The sequence below is a fragment of the Merops nubicus genome, unplaced genomic scaffold (assembly GCF_000691845.1).
Source record: "Merops nubicus isolate BGI_N331 unplaced genomic scaffold, ASM69184v1 scaffold22895, whole genome shotgun sequence".
Classification (NCBI taxonomy): domain Eukaryota; kingdom Metazoa; phylum Chordata; class Aves; order Coraciiformes; family Meropidae; genus Merops; species Merops nubicus.
This window is the reverse complement of record NW_008607920.1, coordinates 1-18,640: the sequence shown is the minus strand read 5'-3', so window position 1 is coordinate 18,640 and position 18,640 is coordinate 1. Positions and strand designations below refer to the sequence as shown.

At 35.6% G+C, this 18,640-nt stretch overlaps 1 protein-coding gene across 1 annotated transcript in view; it reads left to right on the top strand.

Annotated features, from left to right (window-relative positions):
* Nucleotides 1–15,406, top strand: part of RASGRF2 (Ras protein-specific guanine nucleotide-releasing factor 2) — a 58,107-nt gene extending 42,701 nt beyond the window's left edge. The window contains exons 8-15 of the mRNA XM_008940131.1: nt 716–825; nt 2,043–2,161; nt 6,864–7,024; nt 7,992–8,058; nt 8,910–9,046; nt 12,321–12,403; nt 14,427–14,675; nt 14,980–15,406. Coding sequence (XP_008938379.1) covers nt 716–825; nt 2,043–2,161; nt 6,864–7,024; nt 7,992–8,058; nt 8,910–9,046; nt 12,321–12,403; nt 14,427–14,675; nt 14,980–15,406 — 1,353 coding nt within the window. The remainder of the gene's footprint in view (nt 1–715; nt 826–2,042; nt 2,162–6,863; nt 7,025–7,991; nt 8,059–8,909; nt 9,047–12,320; nt 12,404–14,426; nt 14,676–14,979) is intronic.
* The last annotated feature ends 3,234 nt before the right edge of the window (nt 15,407–18,640 follow it).

The following is an 18,640-nucleotide window of genomic DNA, read 5'->3' as shown; positions in this document are numbered from 1 at the left end:
TCATTGTTAATGACTTTTCACATCAACATAATAAGAAATTATGTCTCCATTTCCTAAATAACTTTTATTCTGTAAAGACAAGTTATACTACAACTTGTTTCTGGTTAAAAGCCCTGAAACTTCCTGAGTAATAATAAATGGATCAGGGTCCTTGTGCTACCTTTTATAGTCTTATAAAAGTCTTATAAAAGGCCTTGTGGCCTTTTATAGTCAAATAGAGCATGTTCTTCCATGTCCAGCAGTGCAATACAAATTTATCTAAATACAAAACAGGTCAGTTGGCATTTTCAGTGTTACAAGAGACTTAAATACATGTCTCTTATTAAACTTGAGGACAGGTGTGTATGGTTGTCCCAGGGAGTTTTGAAAGTCTCCTCTGTTGGCACTTGGATAGCAGCACAAAACAATGAAAGTTAATGTCGTGTTTGTGGATGGAACTGATCACATCTTTTCCTTAAAATGTAATAAATAGATCTTGTGCTTCCTCAGGCTGAAATCATACCTATGGATATAAAGTCTCTATCACCCAAAAGTTCAGTATTTTTGACAGTAGTTATATTTAGCATGTATGTATAATCATGTAGTGGTGGATATTCATTTGGACTATATGTTTGCAAAACTTTTCTGACCAAGGTAATGGCTAACATTTAACAAAAAGCTGTGTTGGATTTATTCCCTTAAGGATTTACTGATTTTATATCTAATTTGTTTTAAGATTCCTAGATACATTATAACACTTCATGAACTTCTGGCTCACACACCACATGAACATGTTGAAAGAAAAAGCCTTGAATTTGCTAAATCTAAACTAGAAGAACTGTCAAGGTAAGATTTTTCTACTTTATGTTTGACAATCTTGAAGAAGATGTTTTGAAGTTAAAAATCATTTTACTTTAATTTGGTTTGGGTTTTGTTGTTTTGTTTGTTTTTGGTTTGTTGTTTTTTTTTTTTTTAATTCTTGTAAAGAAAAGGATCAAAACAGAATGAAAAAAAACTCAGAATACATTAACCTAATATTGTGTCTCTTTAGAGGTTTTTTGGCTAACAGAAATCTAAAAGTGTGACTTTTTATTTTAGGTAGGGGAAAATAGGAGTTGCTAAGGAACCTACTACCCCTGTGCAAACAGTAAAGGAATTTTCTTTACATAAAGAAATACATTTTATACAGGGTTGTGTGCACAAGTAGATCAATCAGCTTTGACTTGGTTTCATCTCATGAGTCAGAGTTCATTGTGGATCAAACTAATTTGTCACTGAACATTCAGAACTGGAGGCTCAGATGGATTGATCTTCCTCTGCTCCTAAAGCAGGCAGTGTAGACCGTAAATATAAAATGTTGTTACTCATTTCCATGCCTTTAATGTAGTTCTCAGGGAGGAAGGAGCTTTCAGATAGTAAAGTCTGGTCCCAATTTAGGAAAATACACATGACACCATCATATAAACTTCTGGGTAGTTTTCAGCCTTAAAAAAAATAAATCTGTATTTCTCTGTGTAAGGGGAGGATGCCTGTGAAAAAAAAGTGGAAGAAAGTAAGTGGTGAACCAACAAGGCTGTGGTTGTTACATGAAGCAAGGGACAAGTCAGTGGTATGTTTAGATGTAAGCTGAAACAGAACAGAGTGGGAACCTCAAATCAAGAGCAAGGACTCTTCAATAGGTAGTCAATATATATGCTAGAAAACACTTCCAGGTTTGTGGAAGCCTAGTCTATTAAGTAAGGATTAAGGAGTTCTATCAGCTGTGAAGGGTTTTTAGCTTGATGGCATCTGTCAGATGAGTTTAGGAATACTCAAAAAAAGTCTGGTAAAATTTGTTCCACGACAGGAAAAAAATGACATTATTGCAAGAATGATTTTAAAGAGAAGGAAAAAAGGCAAAAGTCCTCTACAGTAATCATGTACGGCATGTGTACATCTGTTTTGTAGCAGGTGACAAAGGACATTACCCACCTGCTGTGTCTACACAGCAAGTGAAAATAGACACCACAGGTGCAAGATACATTTCAGGGAATTTAAAGTGAATTTTCTGTTGTGTCTAACAGGGTGATGCACGATGAAGTGAGTGACACAGAAAACATCCGGAAGAATCTAGCCATAGAAAGAACAATAGTAGAAGGCTGTGATATATTACTAGATACCAGCCAAACTTTCATACGCCAAGGTAAGATCTTCTTCTTTAAAGCTATATATGTAATCATGGAAGAAAAAAGCATTAAAACCAACAGGGTTCATGTTGTCATTGGGCAGGTTGCTGCCCTGGGCACAGCTAAAAACCTAAGGCTACTTGTGATCCATGGATGGTAAGTCACAAAAATGACCTGATGCCAGCTAGTTTTGGGCACTAGTTACAACTCACTTCTCTGCTGCTTTCTTCACGCAGTCCCAGTTAGTACCAACATCTGGGCAAAAGTGCAGGAGAAACTTGAAGCTTTGGGAGTGATTGCTAGGAACGGAAAGAGCTGTCAGTTATTCTTATTTTTTCTTGGTGCTTTGGGAACACCTCAGATTGATAGTGTGAGCATAGATACCTGAACATACTCACTTTGCCCAGATGCATTTCTGGGCTTTAGTAGAAGTTCAGGATAGGTACAAAAAGCACCTTTGCAGGGAGTCATGTGAACAGGTCTTGTTCTGCCAGAAATGTAGGACTCCTTCTGATAAAATAGCAAAACTAAAGGGGAAGACTCATAGTTTGTTCTTTTCTCTCTATTCTTGGTGGTTTTGGAAACTGTTTCTATTGAAATATCAAAACTTAGTTATAGCAGAGTTGGGCTTTGTTAAGTTCCACAACTTGTAATAAATTTTTTCAGTTTCAGGTTAATTTAACTTTTTACCAGGAACTGCAAACTGGTTGCAGTTCTTATTTGGTAGGGTTTATTTTAATGTTAAACCAGCAAGTGTGAAAACTTCATAACTGAAGCTTATTTTTTTCCCATTTTTGTAATAATTTACTTCTGGCTCTTTTGAAACAGGCTACTGGATTTGTATACAGCAACTACAGATATATAGTGTATGGTTCTGATTGGGTATAAGCTTTGTGTCTGAAGCATTAAATGTATTTAGGAAAGGTTAGAAATGTAATTTAGGTGCATCCCTTCATGAAACCTTTTCCAGACAGACTCAGCAGAACATTTGGTATTTAATATAGCCATATATGCAGCTGGCAATTAATAGGCTTTGTATATATTTTGAAATCCATTCTGTGGTATTTCTGTATTCATGTGGCCAATCTATGAAATGTGTTGCTTGTCAACAGTCATTATTAAATTACCTGAATCTTCATTAAATGTGTGTATTTATTACAAGTGAGATATTTAAAAGAGTATGGATATGCTCTTGAGAAAAATATAAAGCTGTTGTGTTGCATCCACAGCCAAAAAAATACAGGGCTGTGCTTGTGCTAGGTTGACTTGTACCATGCAACTGAATTTAAATTCTAGGGTTTTTTTTCAAGATTATTATAGTATTTTGAATTTATGTATGTGTTGGATTTTTTCCACTTAAGATTGTCTGATAATATTTTGTCTGTGTTTCATCAGTAAAAATTTACTATCTTTTCTGTGGGAATCAGTTTGAAAAATATTACTATTGGAGTGTTAGACCCAGGTAACCCATAATTTAAGTAAATTAAATTCAGATTTATTTCTGGGCATGCAAAGAACAGTGGACAAGACTGTGCTGCAGAAGGCTGTATCACAATTTATCTTGTGGAATGTTTACTGCATGTGATTTTGTTCAAGTGCAGAAATCTGAATAGAGCTAATGAAGTAAGACTTTCATATATGACAGCACAGTCATTTTGACATTGATGTCCATCTCCGCTAATTTCAGTTAGGCCCCTGTTCTTTGTGTTGATCAGTGTAGATGGGTACAGGAGATCTCTTTTCAGCTCAGAAAAGGAGAGAGGTACCTTCACCTCTGTTCAGGCTTTTCCTGTGAAGGTCCATTACAACATTGCCCCATGTCTCATACTTTACTTTTCTGAGAAAAGATAGACTCCGTTGAACTATACAAGTTGAGAACATGGGAACCATCTCTGGCAGTGCTTTGCAATGTAGATTGTGGATTCCCCTGCAGGTTTCTTGGGGTCTGCTTTTCTGTCTGTTGCTTATATTGTCAGGCACACTATAAGTCATGGCAGATGATTCAGGACCATTTTCTTGAAGAGTCTCAAGGAAACAGAGAGAGTCTCAGTCTGCAATCCAGTATTGGCTAACACCAGTATTGGCTAACACACAGACAACAAGGCATGTTGAGGCCCTTTAGATGCCTCCAAACATTCTGTATGATGTTCCTGCCATCTCTAATGATAAATATACCACAATTACAAAATAATGAGATAGTTGAAGTTGGAAGGGACTTCTGGAAATTATCCAGTCCAGTCTCACCTGCTCAAAGCAGCACCATCTGGAGGAGATTGCTCTGTGCTAGGTTCAATCACGTTTTGGCTGTTTCCAAGGATGGAGACTCCACAGTTTTCTGAATGAGAACCTGTTAGAGTGTTAGCTGATGGTAAAATTAAGAGACCTCCAGAATGGAGAAAGCCAAAATGAATTGGTATATCAAGAAGTTATATGTAGGCTATTTTTTTTTTCAAATACAACCCTTTATATTTCTTGGACTGAAAAAGGGCTAATAGACTGATTATTCTGGCAGCACTGAAGTACTGAAAGTGCTTAAGTCTGTAGCTGCATAAAAATTTCTGAGTTTACACTGAGTCGAAACTGTACTATTAACAAATGTTCTAAAATTAACCTGACTTGCTCATTGCAACTGTACATTAGCCAATAATGACCATTTTTTTCCTTAAGAGGAAATCTGTAGTAGAACACATGGCGGGCAAATACGCAGTTTCATTAATCACAAAGGCTTTGTGGGAATGCATGAGGTCCCTGCTTGATGTCAGCCATGTGGCACATATAGACGTGTTTATTTCTATAAACACTGAGCATCAAAGAGACATAATGAAGTCTCTCTTTTCTGCATGTAAAAAAATCTAGTTAATTCCAATTTACTTTATTAAAAAATAACATTTAATTTCCATACAAGAGTATCATTTAAACTTCAGCCCATTTCAGCAGAAGGGAATATGGCATTCTTTTATGTCATTCCTGAAAGCATGCTAATGAATTATTTTTTTAAAAAAAAGATACCTATAAACTTATATTTGTAACTTTATATTTATAGAAACTGGTATTATAAGAAGCAAAGCAGAAATGAGATGTACAGGTTGAATATTGTTACCCTAAATGTGTAGGGGGAATTTCAGGAGAAAAACAACACTGATAGTTTTGTGATGGGAAGTTGCTTGGGAATTGTTAGTACACACTCCTTGGCCTTGCAATGGTACCTAGGGGACAATCAATGTAACACAGAAAACGCACCATTCCAATACACAGGAATGATCTCCTTCCTGTCTTTCACAGCTGAAGCAGGTAGGCTGTTTTGTCCAGGGGAAATGTACAACAAAAAGGAAGTATTTATGGGTTTTGGTCAGAATTTCGGTGAATGTAAAAAAAGTTCCAGACTTTTGCGAATTGCACGAGTGTAACTTTACTCCACTGTTTTGTTGCAGTGACACAAATGACGTTGCACACATTTAGTTCAAATGTGAATTTGCTGTTAAAGGACAAAAAAGCCCAAACTAAATAAACAGTAGCTTTCTCAGTAACCTTAATGTCTCTGCATGCCAGTTTAAGGTTGTGCATGTGAACGTTGAAGAAGATAATTTTTTGACAGTGTAAAGTAGGAATTACTAATTCCTTCAGGCTTGCATTGTGTCGATATGCTGCCACTAGTTCAAGCTTTGATACAGTTATACTAGTCCCACATCTTCTTGTCTCTAAAAGAGGCAGCCTAATATCCATCTCCTTACACTTTCCTCCTGCTGCCACTTGCTTTGCATCATCACTGGTGCTTTTTTAACCTTGCAGTGAGGGAGCTAAGTCAGCTGCTTCTTCGTAGCATTAGTTTCCTGCTGGGTTAGCTCTATTAGCCAGCTAATATTGGAATAAGATGAGAGCCAGTATAAGGGTGATAGTAAGAATAGATGTGTGGAATGAGATTAGGAGGTCTCTTGGCTGCGCTGTCTGGTAACAGCAAGTTGTATCATGAAGTCTTCCCTTCAGTGTTTAGAGGAATTGCACTTCACTGCCAAATTTAACTCCAGATCCAAATTTGGAAGTGATACACATGGTGATATCAATCTGGAAAAGTTGGTCAGAGACTGGTTTTGAGGTATGAAATGGCAGAGAAGCAAAGCTGTCCCCCGCCTGGAGTTCTGCAAAGCAAAATTCAGAATTATGTAACCAGGTTCAATTTAGTTCAGAAGTGTTTCACTGGTAACACATTGTAGATGATCTGTGGAGCACTGAAATTTATGCAGTATAAGATAAGAAGAAGAAATGTGTTTCATTTCCATCTCCCTTGCACACAGGCATAGACATACACACAAAAATTCTTCTTCAAAATGGTTTCTTTTCATCCTTTGCCTCTTTGGCATCTAAGCAATGTATCTTTTACAAGTCTTGCAGCTGTCAAAAATGCAGTTTGCTAGATTTTTTTTTCATTTTCTGATCAATGTGCTATTAGTGTGTTTAAATTGCATAAGAATTTGCCCAGCACCTAGTTCTGCCATGTGCATGAATATTAGCCAAAACTGTGCTTGCTTGAATCTATTTATTGCAAAAAAAACCCAAAGAGAACTTGTGCAAAAAAAAGGTATTAAAATAGATGCTAATGTATATTGATTCTTAGTAGAATGAAACATTGTGTTAGTTAATATAATATTCAATGCATTAACACTTTAAACACTACCTACTAAATATTACTATACTATGTTAAATTTTCATCTTTATTATCAGGTTCCCTTATTCAAGTCCCTTCAGTTGAAAGGGGAAAACTTAGTAAAGTTCGCCTGGGATCATTATCTTTGAAGAAAGAAGGAGAAAGACAGTGCTTCTTATTTACAAAACATTTTTTAATTTGTACAAGAAGTTCAGGAGGAAAACTGCATCTACTCAAGGTATAGACTTTATGACTCAATTTACAAAATGAAAACACAGCTTCAGTGTCATGATTTTAGGATTTTATGACTTTAACCTGAGATTTGCGAGTGTTGTAATAAACAGTAGTGATGTGATTCACAGCAGTTAATTGCTTTGTCTTCTCATTGCAAATAACAGAATTCAGTGGAACTGCAATATTTTTCTAGAACTGTGCAATTCTAATAAGCTGGGGGTTAAACACAGGACATCAGCATGTCTATTTGTATAAGCTAGCACTGAATGTAAGTCAGTTTTCAGTGCATAAGTCAGCCGATATAACCCTGTGGAATTACCAAAGAATGTTTTCCAGAGCTCTAATAAAATCAGTTTTGAAAGTCAATTCTCTTTTCTTGAACAGCACATGCTCTTAAACTGAAAGCTCTTCTGAGAACACTCGTGATATTTGTTGAGAATCAGACTTTCATAGGCTTGTGAACAAAGAGATATTGGTAGTTTACAGAGCAGAGTATGTTGCATAGAATTTAATTTGACAGACATTTCTGAGAGCTTTTTTAGACTGTTCAAATGCTTTCTTATTTTGCACCCCTTAAATAGTTCAAATATTTTGCAGTGTAAGTAGAGGGTAACTGAATCTTTAAAAAAATCTTGTATGTATTTGATTTAAATTCAGAAGATTAAATTCTAGATATCTTTTTTTGAAACTTGTGAACAGGTCAGTGTGTGAGATAATTATAGTGTGGTAAAAATGAAAGACACTTAATATTTAAATATATTATTGATTTAGTTGGTTAAGAAAAATGTTATATTTAATCCATCTGGATTTAGTTCCTGAGGAAAAATGTGCATCATTAAATTGATGTATCTTCCTAAGAGCTCTGAGTAATGTAAAATCTTAGAGTAAGTTATATCACAGTTTCAAAATAACTGTAATGACAAATGGGAACAAATGTCAAAACTTGTGAAAAATGTGCTTTGTTTTCATAGACAGGAGGTGTTCTGTCTTTAATAGAGTGCACACTGATTGAAGAGACAGATGCCAGTGACGATGATTGTAAGTTAAATCCAGCTGTGTGCAGTAATTACAGTTTCTAGTTTCTTAATATTGATACCCTTTGTTTATTTTTCGTAAAAGCGAATTGATAATGTTCTCCACTTTCATTATGCCAGAGGAATAAAGTGTTAAACTGATTCAGTAAAATAGCTCTTTTAATAACGGACATGCTGGATTGGATAGGGGTTTGTTTTGTTATGTTTGTTCCTGCTGTTGACATCCCACATAGGATTTTCAAGTAGGATGGCTAAAAGAATGTGACAAATTATTTGCTGACTTTTGTATTCAACTTCACCCCGAGGATCTTGGAAAGAAAAAAGTATGCCTTGAAAGAAGAAGCAGATAGTTTGGTTTCTTAAATACACGGGGTTTGAATGAGTTGGAAGAATTTGTGGAAGGTTTTTGTCTGGAACTCCCTATAAATCTTGACTGCAGTCTTGTTCAAATCAAATAACAAAACATAATCCCAAACTGATTTTACTGTTACTCATTTTGACTTCTGTCCTACAATTTCTGGCAGGTTTGGCACTTGAATCACCAAAGTAGTTTCATTAATTTCAGTGATACTTCTAGCATGCTGCAGGTATTTCTGAAGTGGTAGAAGGACTTTAGCTCTATTTGGTACCTCTAAAAGTAATATCTAGCAACTCCCACTGTTGCAGGTTCGTAACTTCTTTTTTTGTAATTGGTGTAGGTGAAAAACAAAGTTAGTTTTGGATCCCAAATTAAATTTGCTCTTTGTCAGAGAGATGTTTTGAAGTAACTTCCATTCTAAATGAAGCCAGTGTTTTCTTTGTTTTATAGTGTGCAGTCTCACATTTTAATTTGTTTTCCTCCTTCTGGCTGTAAAGCAAAAGGTTCTGGGCAAGTGTTTGGACACCTTGATTTCAAGCTTGTGGTGGAACCTGCAGATGCTCCTCCTTTTACTGTTGTCCTTTTAGCCCCATCACGACAGGAGAAAGCTGCATGGACAAGTGATATAAGTCAGGTAGCTTAATGCATTCGTTATCTTGTTTGTATTAAGATCTTAGTTTGTTCTGTATTTCTGAAAACTAATCTAAAAGAGGGATGTTGATTTTTTGAGGGCTGATTTGTTGTGTTATATATGAAAACCCTTAGTGTTACCTGTTTTCCTCAAAATACTGCCTTTGCATTTGAGTCACTGGTGAAATGTGTTTCTCAGTGATGAGATATAAAATACAAAATTGTCAGTTGACAAACATCATACTAAAGGTAGTCATTTTTATGTCTAAAGAGAGCCCATACAGGCATGCGTTTTGATTAAAGAAGAAGGATGGCACTTTTTTGTTCATGTATTTCATACAGATCAAAAAATGCCTGAGAGTCCTGACAGTGAAAATGGTACCATATCATATCAATAATCATATCCCATGCAGTGAGAAAATTATATAAACTCTGTTTTCCACCAAAAGGAATACGTGACAATTACAAATAATTACTAAGTGTCCTGAGAGTGTGTAGGAAATGTCTTTATTGTGAATGAAAAAATAAAACAAGGTGTTTTAAAATACTTTTATATCAGGAATAATTTTTTTTAGTGCGTTTGGCTGAAAACGTAGTAGACAAACTTTTATCAGGATCTGTTTGGGGAAGGTAGTTGAACGCACTGTGAAAAAATCTGAAATTTTAACTAATAAGATCTGAATTAAAGCTATTGCCATTTTGTTTATGCATGCAACCAGCAAGTACATAGATATCTCATAGTTCTGAATTTGAGTACTATCCTCTATTAATTTCAAACAAAATTGTAGATCAGACAAATATAGGTGTGGAATTTTGTAGGTTTCTAAAGATGCTACCACTCCTGGAGAGGAAAGACTGTTTAAGAACTGGCCTGGAATATGGGACACCCAGGAATAAGTCCATTTTTAGCCTCAATAATAATGAATTTAAATGAGAAAGTTGTCTGCAGTCCATGTAGACTAGAGATCGGAGTTTGGGTCTGCCTCCAAATGTCAGGCTTTTTTTTCCAAACTGTTCCAGCTCCAGAGAATGCTACTGTGGTGCAAAGGCGAAGAGATTAAAAGCTCCACAGCTGACTTGAGAGCTGGGTTCCTACAAAGCTTCAAAGTACCTTAGCAAGGCAGAGGTAAACACAACTACTGAGAGAGCAAAGAGTTGTCCAGACTACCAGGGAAATGGTTAGAAGGATCCCTCTTTGAGGAAGGGGAGGTCTTCCAGCTTTTGAAGACAGGGGTGTTCTAAAGAGATAAATGGCCAACACTTAACAGAAGCTTGTAAGTGAAAGCCTAAGAAAACCAGATCTGTTAGAACTGGGAGGCTGGAAAAGCTTCTCCAGCCTTCCAAGGAAAGCAAAGTTAGAGATGCTGACTGAGCCCGTTGCCAGCAGAAATACTGCCATAAAAAATTCACTGGATTGCCTGCCCAGAAGCATTTTTCTTTTTTTAACCCTGGCTACAGGGAGAACATAGGAGCTGTGCTTACAAGAAGTGCATATAAAAAGTATTTTCTAGTAAATATGTGTTCTTTTATGTTTGTAAGTAAAAAAAGTTTACATGTAGTTGCTGTTCACTCACCGCATTACTCTTTATGTACAGAATTCTGCATCTTACTAAGTTATCTATGCATAAGACATGTAAGTCACATTTGTCTATATGTTCCTTGTGAGACTTCTTGAGTTTATGTTCCTTTCATGCAAACCACACACTTCTTATGAAAAATGCATGGCTTTTGTTGATGCAGAACAAGCCTTCCCTCTTCCAATCTGAGCTGCTTGTTCTTCAGCCCTAGATCCCCACTACACTCAGTCCTTAGCTTGAATGACAGTATGTGTCAGAGAGGTGATAACTGCTAGACCTGTGCAGACTCAGAACAACCGTGCTGAATTTCCTCAAGCAGTTTTCTGATTGGTGCTAAGGGCTGCTTTGCAACGTTTAAAATTCACATGGGGGAAATGATGTATTTTTATTAGATGTGTTTTTGATAATACTTATAGCTAACAATTTCATAAAATCATAATGTGAATTGTTATGGCTGCACTTTTCAAATAATCTTAAATACCTGATTTAAAAGCACATAGAGCTACATAGATCATATTTTAAATGTATAGCTATGTAGATGTGTTTTAAACATGAATAAGCCTCTGATTGTCTTTCTTGACCAATCTAACATGAGGGGTTTTTTTCTATTTTGCTAATTTTTTTTTTTTCTAATTTTTGCTAATTTTGCTATGAAATTTTCCAAACCTATCAGACTATTTCTATTCTGGAAGTTAAAGTAAATTATAATTTTGGAAACTCCATTTTACTGACATAAAGAAATAATACCTTTGTATATGTGTATATATATGTATGATAGTCAATGAATAAAACTAGAAAGTATTATAAACAAGATTATAGTCCTGTGGTGTTACGTAGCGGGTACTCATTGCAGACTATGTAAGCCCAATCTCTGCTGACTTCCAAGAGCAAAGCTGGTCCTCCTCTACTCTCCTAACTAGATAAAAGTACAAACCAGAAGGTAATAGTCAGATGACTTAAAATTACCTCTGTGTGTTGCCAGCACTGAGCTGCCTTGAGACTTGAAGAACATCTTGAGCACCTCTAGTTTGTAGACTACTACTGACCACAGGACAGCCTGTAATTTTTAAAGCTATCTGTACTGTGACTGTGCCCCAGAAGTGTCTTCCCAGGTTCTAATACTTAGCCCAAAACATTTATACAACAGTTTGCAAAGAAATTCTTGGACACCGTCTTCATACCTGTTTCATAGTAACAGCACTACTTGAATTTGTTTTTACAAGTGTTGTTTCTCGTGAGTGTTTATAGTTCTCTTTGGTCTTTTTGCACAGTGTAAAGGTGGAGGTATTAGTGTATCTATTTGTTATTAAATATTCTCACTTTCTTGCAGTATAGAGTTTTCAAGCTTAATATTAATTCAGCAAATGCTAGAGATATTTAATTTCGTTCAGTTTCAAAGGAGCTCCAAAGGAAACTTCACTTGCAAATCAAAGTACTTAATCTTGTGGAAAAAAAATGACCTGAATGCCCTGAGTATGTCAGTAAGGATGTGTAGACTTGCAAATCAAAGGCAGAAGACTAGAGAAGGGTGTCTCCTGTAGTTCTTGCATTGCTGCTTTTTGTTTATGAAAATACCTTCTACTAGTTGGTCCATACCCTATAAAAGTTATGCTATAAGCTTACAGCACTATGAAAAGTGTAGAAATGAGTCCCCTTGATGTGTATTTTGATTTTAACAGTTTTCAATGTTTATGTTCACAGTGCATTGATAATATAAGGTGCAATGGTTTAATGACCATAGTATTCGAAGAAAACTCTAAAGTCACAGTGCCACATATGATCAAGTAAGTGCAGCAGTTTTTTTCCCATGAACAAAATTGGTTGTTGTTTGGTTTTTTTTTTTAATAAAAGTTTTAACAAAGGAAAATTTGTGTTTTGAAAATACAACCTTTTAAATTTTTTTCCCATTCTTGTTGAATGGAATTAATTGTACATCCCACGACATATATTTTCAAATCTCTTTCTTGAAATGGTAGGGACAACATAAAGTGATATTGGAATGTGTAGGATCACAGCTCAGATTTTTCTATTGGCAAAGTTGCCTTCAGTTATGCTTCAGGTGAATAATTTTATTTGCTGTTAGCTATTCTCTGTCATAGCACTCATGATATTATTGAATATATTTTAAAATGTCCTTCAAAATTTAGGTGACTGCAGACAAGTATCATTTTCCAAGGTATTTTGTTGTATTAGCCAAAATTTTTCTTCTGTTTCTCATTTTTCTGAGAAAAAAAAAAAAATTCTCTCCCAATTTTAACTGACTACCTTAAATAACATTGTTAGTCATAAACCTGCTTCCTTCACCCTTGGATTCTTTCAGTCATTTGTTGTAATAAATAATTTTTATTTGTAGACAGCAATTTTCATTTCTTGATCCCAAATTTCTAACATATTACCTCTTGGGTCCTTTACAGGTCTGTATTTACATGGATTTTCCCTGCTATTATCCAATATAAAGAACATTGAGATAGAAATATAAATATTTCCTTCCTTACTGTTACCTGTCACTAGACCATTTCTCTCTCATAGAAGTAGTCTGTACATGAAGGTTTATCAAATGCCTCTTTTTACATACATTTAGTAATTAAAACCAGATAACATCTGAATACACTGTTAGGATGCATGTTTGATCTCTAGAAGGAAAGCATTTAATTGTCTTCAGTTTTATTACAGGAACTCTCCGATGTGTAAACATTTCTGTTACCTGCTGCATGTTAGAAATACATTCATCGGTTTTTAAATTCTAGAGCACAGCAAGATCTTAATCTCAATATCAAGATAAGGAAATCTTAATTTTAAAAACCATACAGCATCTTCACAATAGACACAAATTTGGTGTTCTCTTTTTGAGGTTCTGCTCATGTGATTTTCAACACACATTAACATTTGGAGTCAGATGTCTTTGGATGAAATAAAAACAATTTGACACTTTTCTGAGAAGGAAGAAGAATTTTTCAGTTTTTTCTTTCATGTATGCAGTGCAGAAACGTGTAGAATATCTTGGTGTTACATTCTGAGAAAAATCCAATCATTTTTAACAAAAAGATCAGGCAGTAGTGAAAGATCCTTTACTTAGTAGCCATCCCAGTTTTTTATAAACTAAGCCTTCAATTAGATAAAATGAATCAAAACTGAATTTGGAAAAATTGCCATTAAGAGTAGGGCCATGTCAATGATTGATTTTTGGTTTGATGTCCAAACAAAAATTAGTCAAATATTTTTTTCATGGAAACTAAGACACTCCATGGTTTCTGCTTTGAAATTTGACATGTTTCATGATGTTCCCTTTTTATTTTTTAAAATAAAAATGTAATTCTTGGCGGCTGAGGGCAGGTGTTACCTTGTAGGTGAGCCTTAAACTTATCTAAGGAATTAATTTTTCTGTCTTTTGTTAGGGTCCATTAGTTTATTTTAGATAAAGCTAGATCCCAGCAGAAATAATTGTGATGACTCCACTGTTATTTTATAATGAGTAATTATGGACTACAGGCTACAACAGCCTGGAAAGAAAAGAGGCCTTTTGTTCCAGTTCAGAAATTTAAGCCTTATTCATGGTTTGTTAGACTTTGAAACGTAAATTAATTGTTTGCCAAAAATAAAATTTAAATTCTCTTTGTTATGGCATAAAACATAATGGAATGGAAGCAGGTATTGCCACAGACGAGGGATTTTCTTGTGTTGATGATACACTAGAATGCATATATATTTACTGTTTCTATGTTGACAGGAGCAGCTAAAGTGATACCACTACTGTACCATAACACTCCTCCTCCTTGGTAAAATGTTCTAAATTTCACTTTTGTGTAGATCCGATGCTCGTCTTCATAGGGATGACATTGATATCTGCTTCAGCAAAACACTGAATTCCTGCAAAGTACCCCAGATCCGTTATGCAAGCGTTGAGCGCCTTTTGGAGCGGCTAACAGACTTGAGATTTCTAAGTATTGATTTCCTGAATACTTTCTTACATACTTACCGCATATTTACTACTGCAGCTGTTGTACTGGAAAAGCTTTCAGACATATACAGACGGCCCTTCACTTCCATCCCTGTCAGGTGAGCTATGGGGCTTTGCCTTCTCTCTTAGGTTTCCTATGGAATTACCATGGCATCTTTTTTTCTTTATAATAATTTTATGTTACATAAATAGTTTAAAAATAATATTTCTCCTTTATAAACGACACATACATTTTTAGGTAAATCTGTCTCAACTTTATGCCCAGGCTTTGAGGATTTAAGTTTCATACAGATTTTTCCGTGCCACGCAGATTTGCAGAAAAATTTGTTTGTGAGTGTTTTCATTTAAATCTGTTCAGCGTTTTTTTTATCATCTGTTTAACTTTTTGTTTCTTGCTCTCAGGTCTTTGGAGTTATTCTTTGCTACCAGCCAAAACAACAGAGGAGAGTACCTGGCTGACGGGAAGTCACCACACCTCTGTCGCAAGTTTTCTTCTCCTCCTCCATTGTCACTCTCCAGAACTTCCTCACCTGTCAGAACCCGAAAACTGTCATTGACCTCACCGCTGAACTCAAGGATCGGTGCCCTTGACCTCTCTACATCATCTGTGGCAAGCAGTCCTACCTCGAACTACAGCCCAGCCACCTCCCCACCACCTACGGGCAGCAAAGTCCCGCTGGATCTTAGCAAAGGGCCCTCCTCTCCTGAGCAAAGCCCTGGCTCCATCGAGGACAGCTTGGAGAACCCTCGCGTTGACCTCTGCAACAAGCTGAGGCGAAGCATTCGAAGAGGTATTATATACCCACAAAACACTGAACGTGGTTTTTGATAAATAGGGTGGTCTCTATGGCAGGCTTGAATTTTGGCAGATTAATGCTTAGAAGTTGTTTCTCATGCCTTTTTTTTTTTCTCTTCTGATCACTGCAAGTTCTGGTGCGAAACCAAATACTCTGTTTCTTCTCTAGCAGAGGATGTGATGCATTTTCTCCTTCTACCACTTCATTGCTTCTTTGTAGGAGCAGCAGTATGGCAGAGTGGCCTTCTCTGTTTTCACTTCAGCAGAGTTTTACAGAGAAAGGCAGAAGGAAATATTTCATGCCAGTTGTGTTTCCTGAGGTGGAAGATTTTTGAGTTATACCATTACTACAGGAAGTAAAATATTAAGTTAAAAAGAAATAGAGAGGTGAAGACCTAACAGCTTTAACATGTTTACATAACAGGTTTAGTTTTCCAGATAGATTTCATCACCAATCGAAACAAATCATTTATGTGATGCACTTGGTATGTTGGCAAGATTCATACACCCGGTTCTTATCCATCCAGAAGGCAGCTGTCCGAAAAAGGTTAATTGCTCTTCTGCAAATGCTTGTTTTCCTCTATGGATTGTGTAAGGCACCAGGTACTACTCCAGAGGGCTGAAGTTAGTTGATATAAGCCTCATTGTAGGTATCTAGAATGGGATCGTTGTACTTACAGATGACAAAGCAATAAGGTAGCTCTAATGTCATAGGATGAATAAGTGTGTGCTTATTTCTCATTGCTCTTTGGGGATGGAGGGATGGTCTTCTAAATTAGAAGTATATACTATTTTTTTGGTATTGTTGTTACATTAAATAGAAGATAAGGATATTTTTTTTTTTTAAATAAGCTATTTTATTCTTAAAATTAATGTTTAAAATTGGTCTTTCATGGCCTGACTTAGAGTCTGAGGAATTTTTGAACTGTAAACCTGACCAAAATGTAGCTCAATTTTACTTGCAAGTACTGTAACAATGAAAATTGATATAACCCAAGAGGAAAGAAGAAAAGATTACCAAACATAAATTAAGAAAATACAATTGAAGCGTTATGCCTACTCCTTACCAATGAATTGAAACAAGTGCCCTGGTAAGAAATTTTACGTTGTATTATGTAGAGGGGTTGATTTTACGTAATGTAGACTATTGTTTAAGAAAACATCTCTTTCACAGGCAAGTTAGCCACCTTAGCATTATAGGAGTCTATGCTTGCCCATGCTTTATACTTCCACAAAATGCTAGTTGGCTCTTATACTGTATGCTAGATGTTTTTAAATAAAGACCATAACAGACTATTTTTATATATAAAATAGAGTATATACTATGTAGACTTGGGCAAACTCTTTTTGTGTGCTAGTCTAACCACAATTAGATCAATTTAATAGCACAGTATGTCCCAGAATATAGGCCATGCCTTAAAATGAGTTACACACAGGTAATTGCGATCTCAGGTGTAAGATTTTTGCTATATACCCTAAAGTAAACGTGTAAAGATCAGGTTATTCAGGCCTGGTGTTAGCACTAAGTATTGTTGCAGAGATATTCAGATTTTCTATGCCAGTCTGTTAAAGCAAGAAGTGTCATCTGAACAGCGTTTGGAACATTGGGAACCTCATATAAATGCTAAATTTCTAAATTGCTGTCTGTGCAGTGTCTCCAGTCCCCTTGGCCATCTCTTGCTGAGCAGTTTGCACACAGGTTGGAGGAATTTGCAGGTAGCTAGCTCTGTTCTATGGGGGAAAGTCTCCCAGCTACAAATAGCATGTTGAGGAAGAGGAGTAAGCTTAAAAAGAGATCTCACCAGGAAAATGGAAGTGTTTAGTAAGAGAACTTCAAATGCTAATCTGCACATTTTCTGTTATTTCTGCATGTTTCGTTGTTTCTGAAATTTTCTGGGTAAGTAAAGAGATCAATTCTTCTTAATCAGGAGCCACTACCCTGCTGCAGTTAATATGGTTGTTGATACTGCCAGATTTCCAGAAAAACAACTATGACTTACTCAAAATATGACCATATAAATTCTATTACCCAGGACATATTATTATAATGTTGGTTGTTCTCCTTGAATGTTGTCCCTTTACATCCTGGAATTTCCACCTTCTTTGCCCATTTCCAAAGTTTTAGTTTGCTGTCAAAGTTTTTGTTTGTGTGTATTTTTATACATACAATGCTCATGCTGCAGGCACAGTTGTCATTCGTATAAAATATAGGATATATTTTATCAGCTTGTTTTCCCTTGTGTCAGAAGTAGTGTTGCTGCCATTCATCTTTTATTCTTCTGATAGAAGAAATCCTCCAGGGAATAATCTGCTTTCCAGTGCTGTTTGGCCATTTTATTTATACAGTTTTTGATTACACATAGTTATGCAACAAGGATTATTTTCCCTAGCTCATATAAAACTTAAAGAGTTTAACTATCCTTACTATATGTGTGTTTCACTGCATATTCTGCTGACTTAAAGTGCAGTCTTTTCCAATCTATTTTTAAAACTGACAACTTGCTGGTTGTCACCAAGTTGTTTATTTATGAGCTTTTGCTTGGCTATGTCATTGGTATGAAACTTTCCCAGTCCTTTAACTCCATCCAGAGGATAATTATTGGTGAGTCTTCTTAATGCAAAAGTTTCATAGCAAGTTCCAGAAGCAGTACTGATTAAAATAACCACAGATTATCAGTGTAAACAACTTTGTGTTAAGTGGAATTTAATGGTATTAGATTGATATTGAAATGCTGATATTAAGTCCTAGTAAATAATGGCCTTTTGTAAAACACCATCTTTCAGTGAAGCCCCCTTTGATGTACATATTCCTTTTTATCAATGCATTACAGTTCAGATCATTCAAAGATCATTTGCAGACTTTCTATCTCTCCTGTCTCTTGATCTTTGTGTCTTGTTTGTAAACTAAGAGTCCCAAGTCACCCACATACTCTATAATCTCTACAGACACACTCAATATCTAAACCAAACTAATCTGACACGCTCTCTGTGCTTTAAAAAAGTATATCCTAGAGCCCCATACTGTAGTTCCTGTGGCCTTTTGGTATTTTCAAACACATTTGATTTCAAACACATTTGTACATTATAAATATAATTCAATAAATACAGTCATATCATATAGTGTCATATTCTAATTACATCATATTGTATTATCTACATTAATATACTATTATATGATCATTTATAATTTATATAGCGTTATTTATTGTATAATTAATGTCATATATCATTATAGCTATGATATAATATTAATTATATAATGTATAT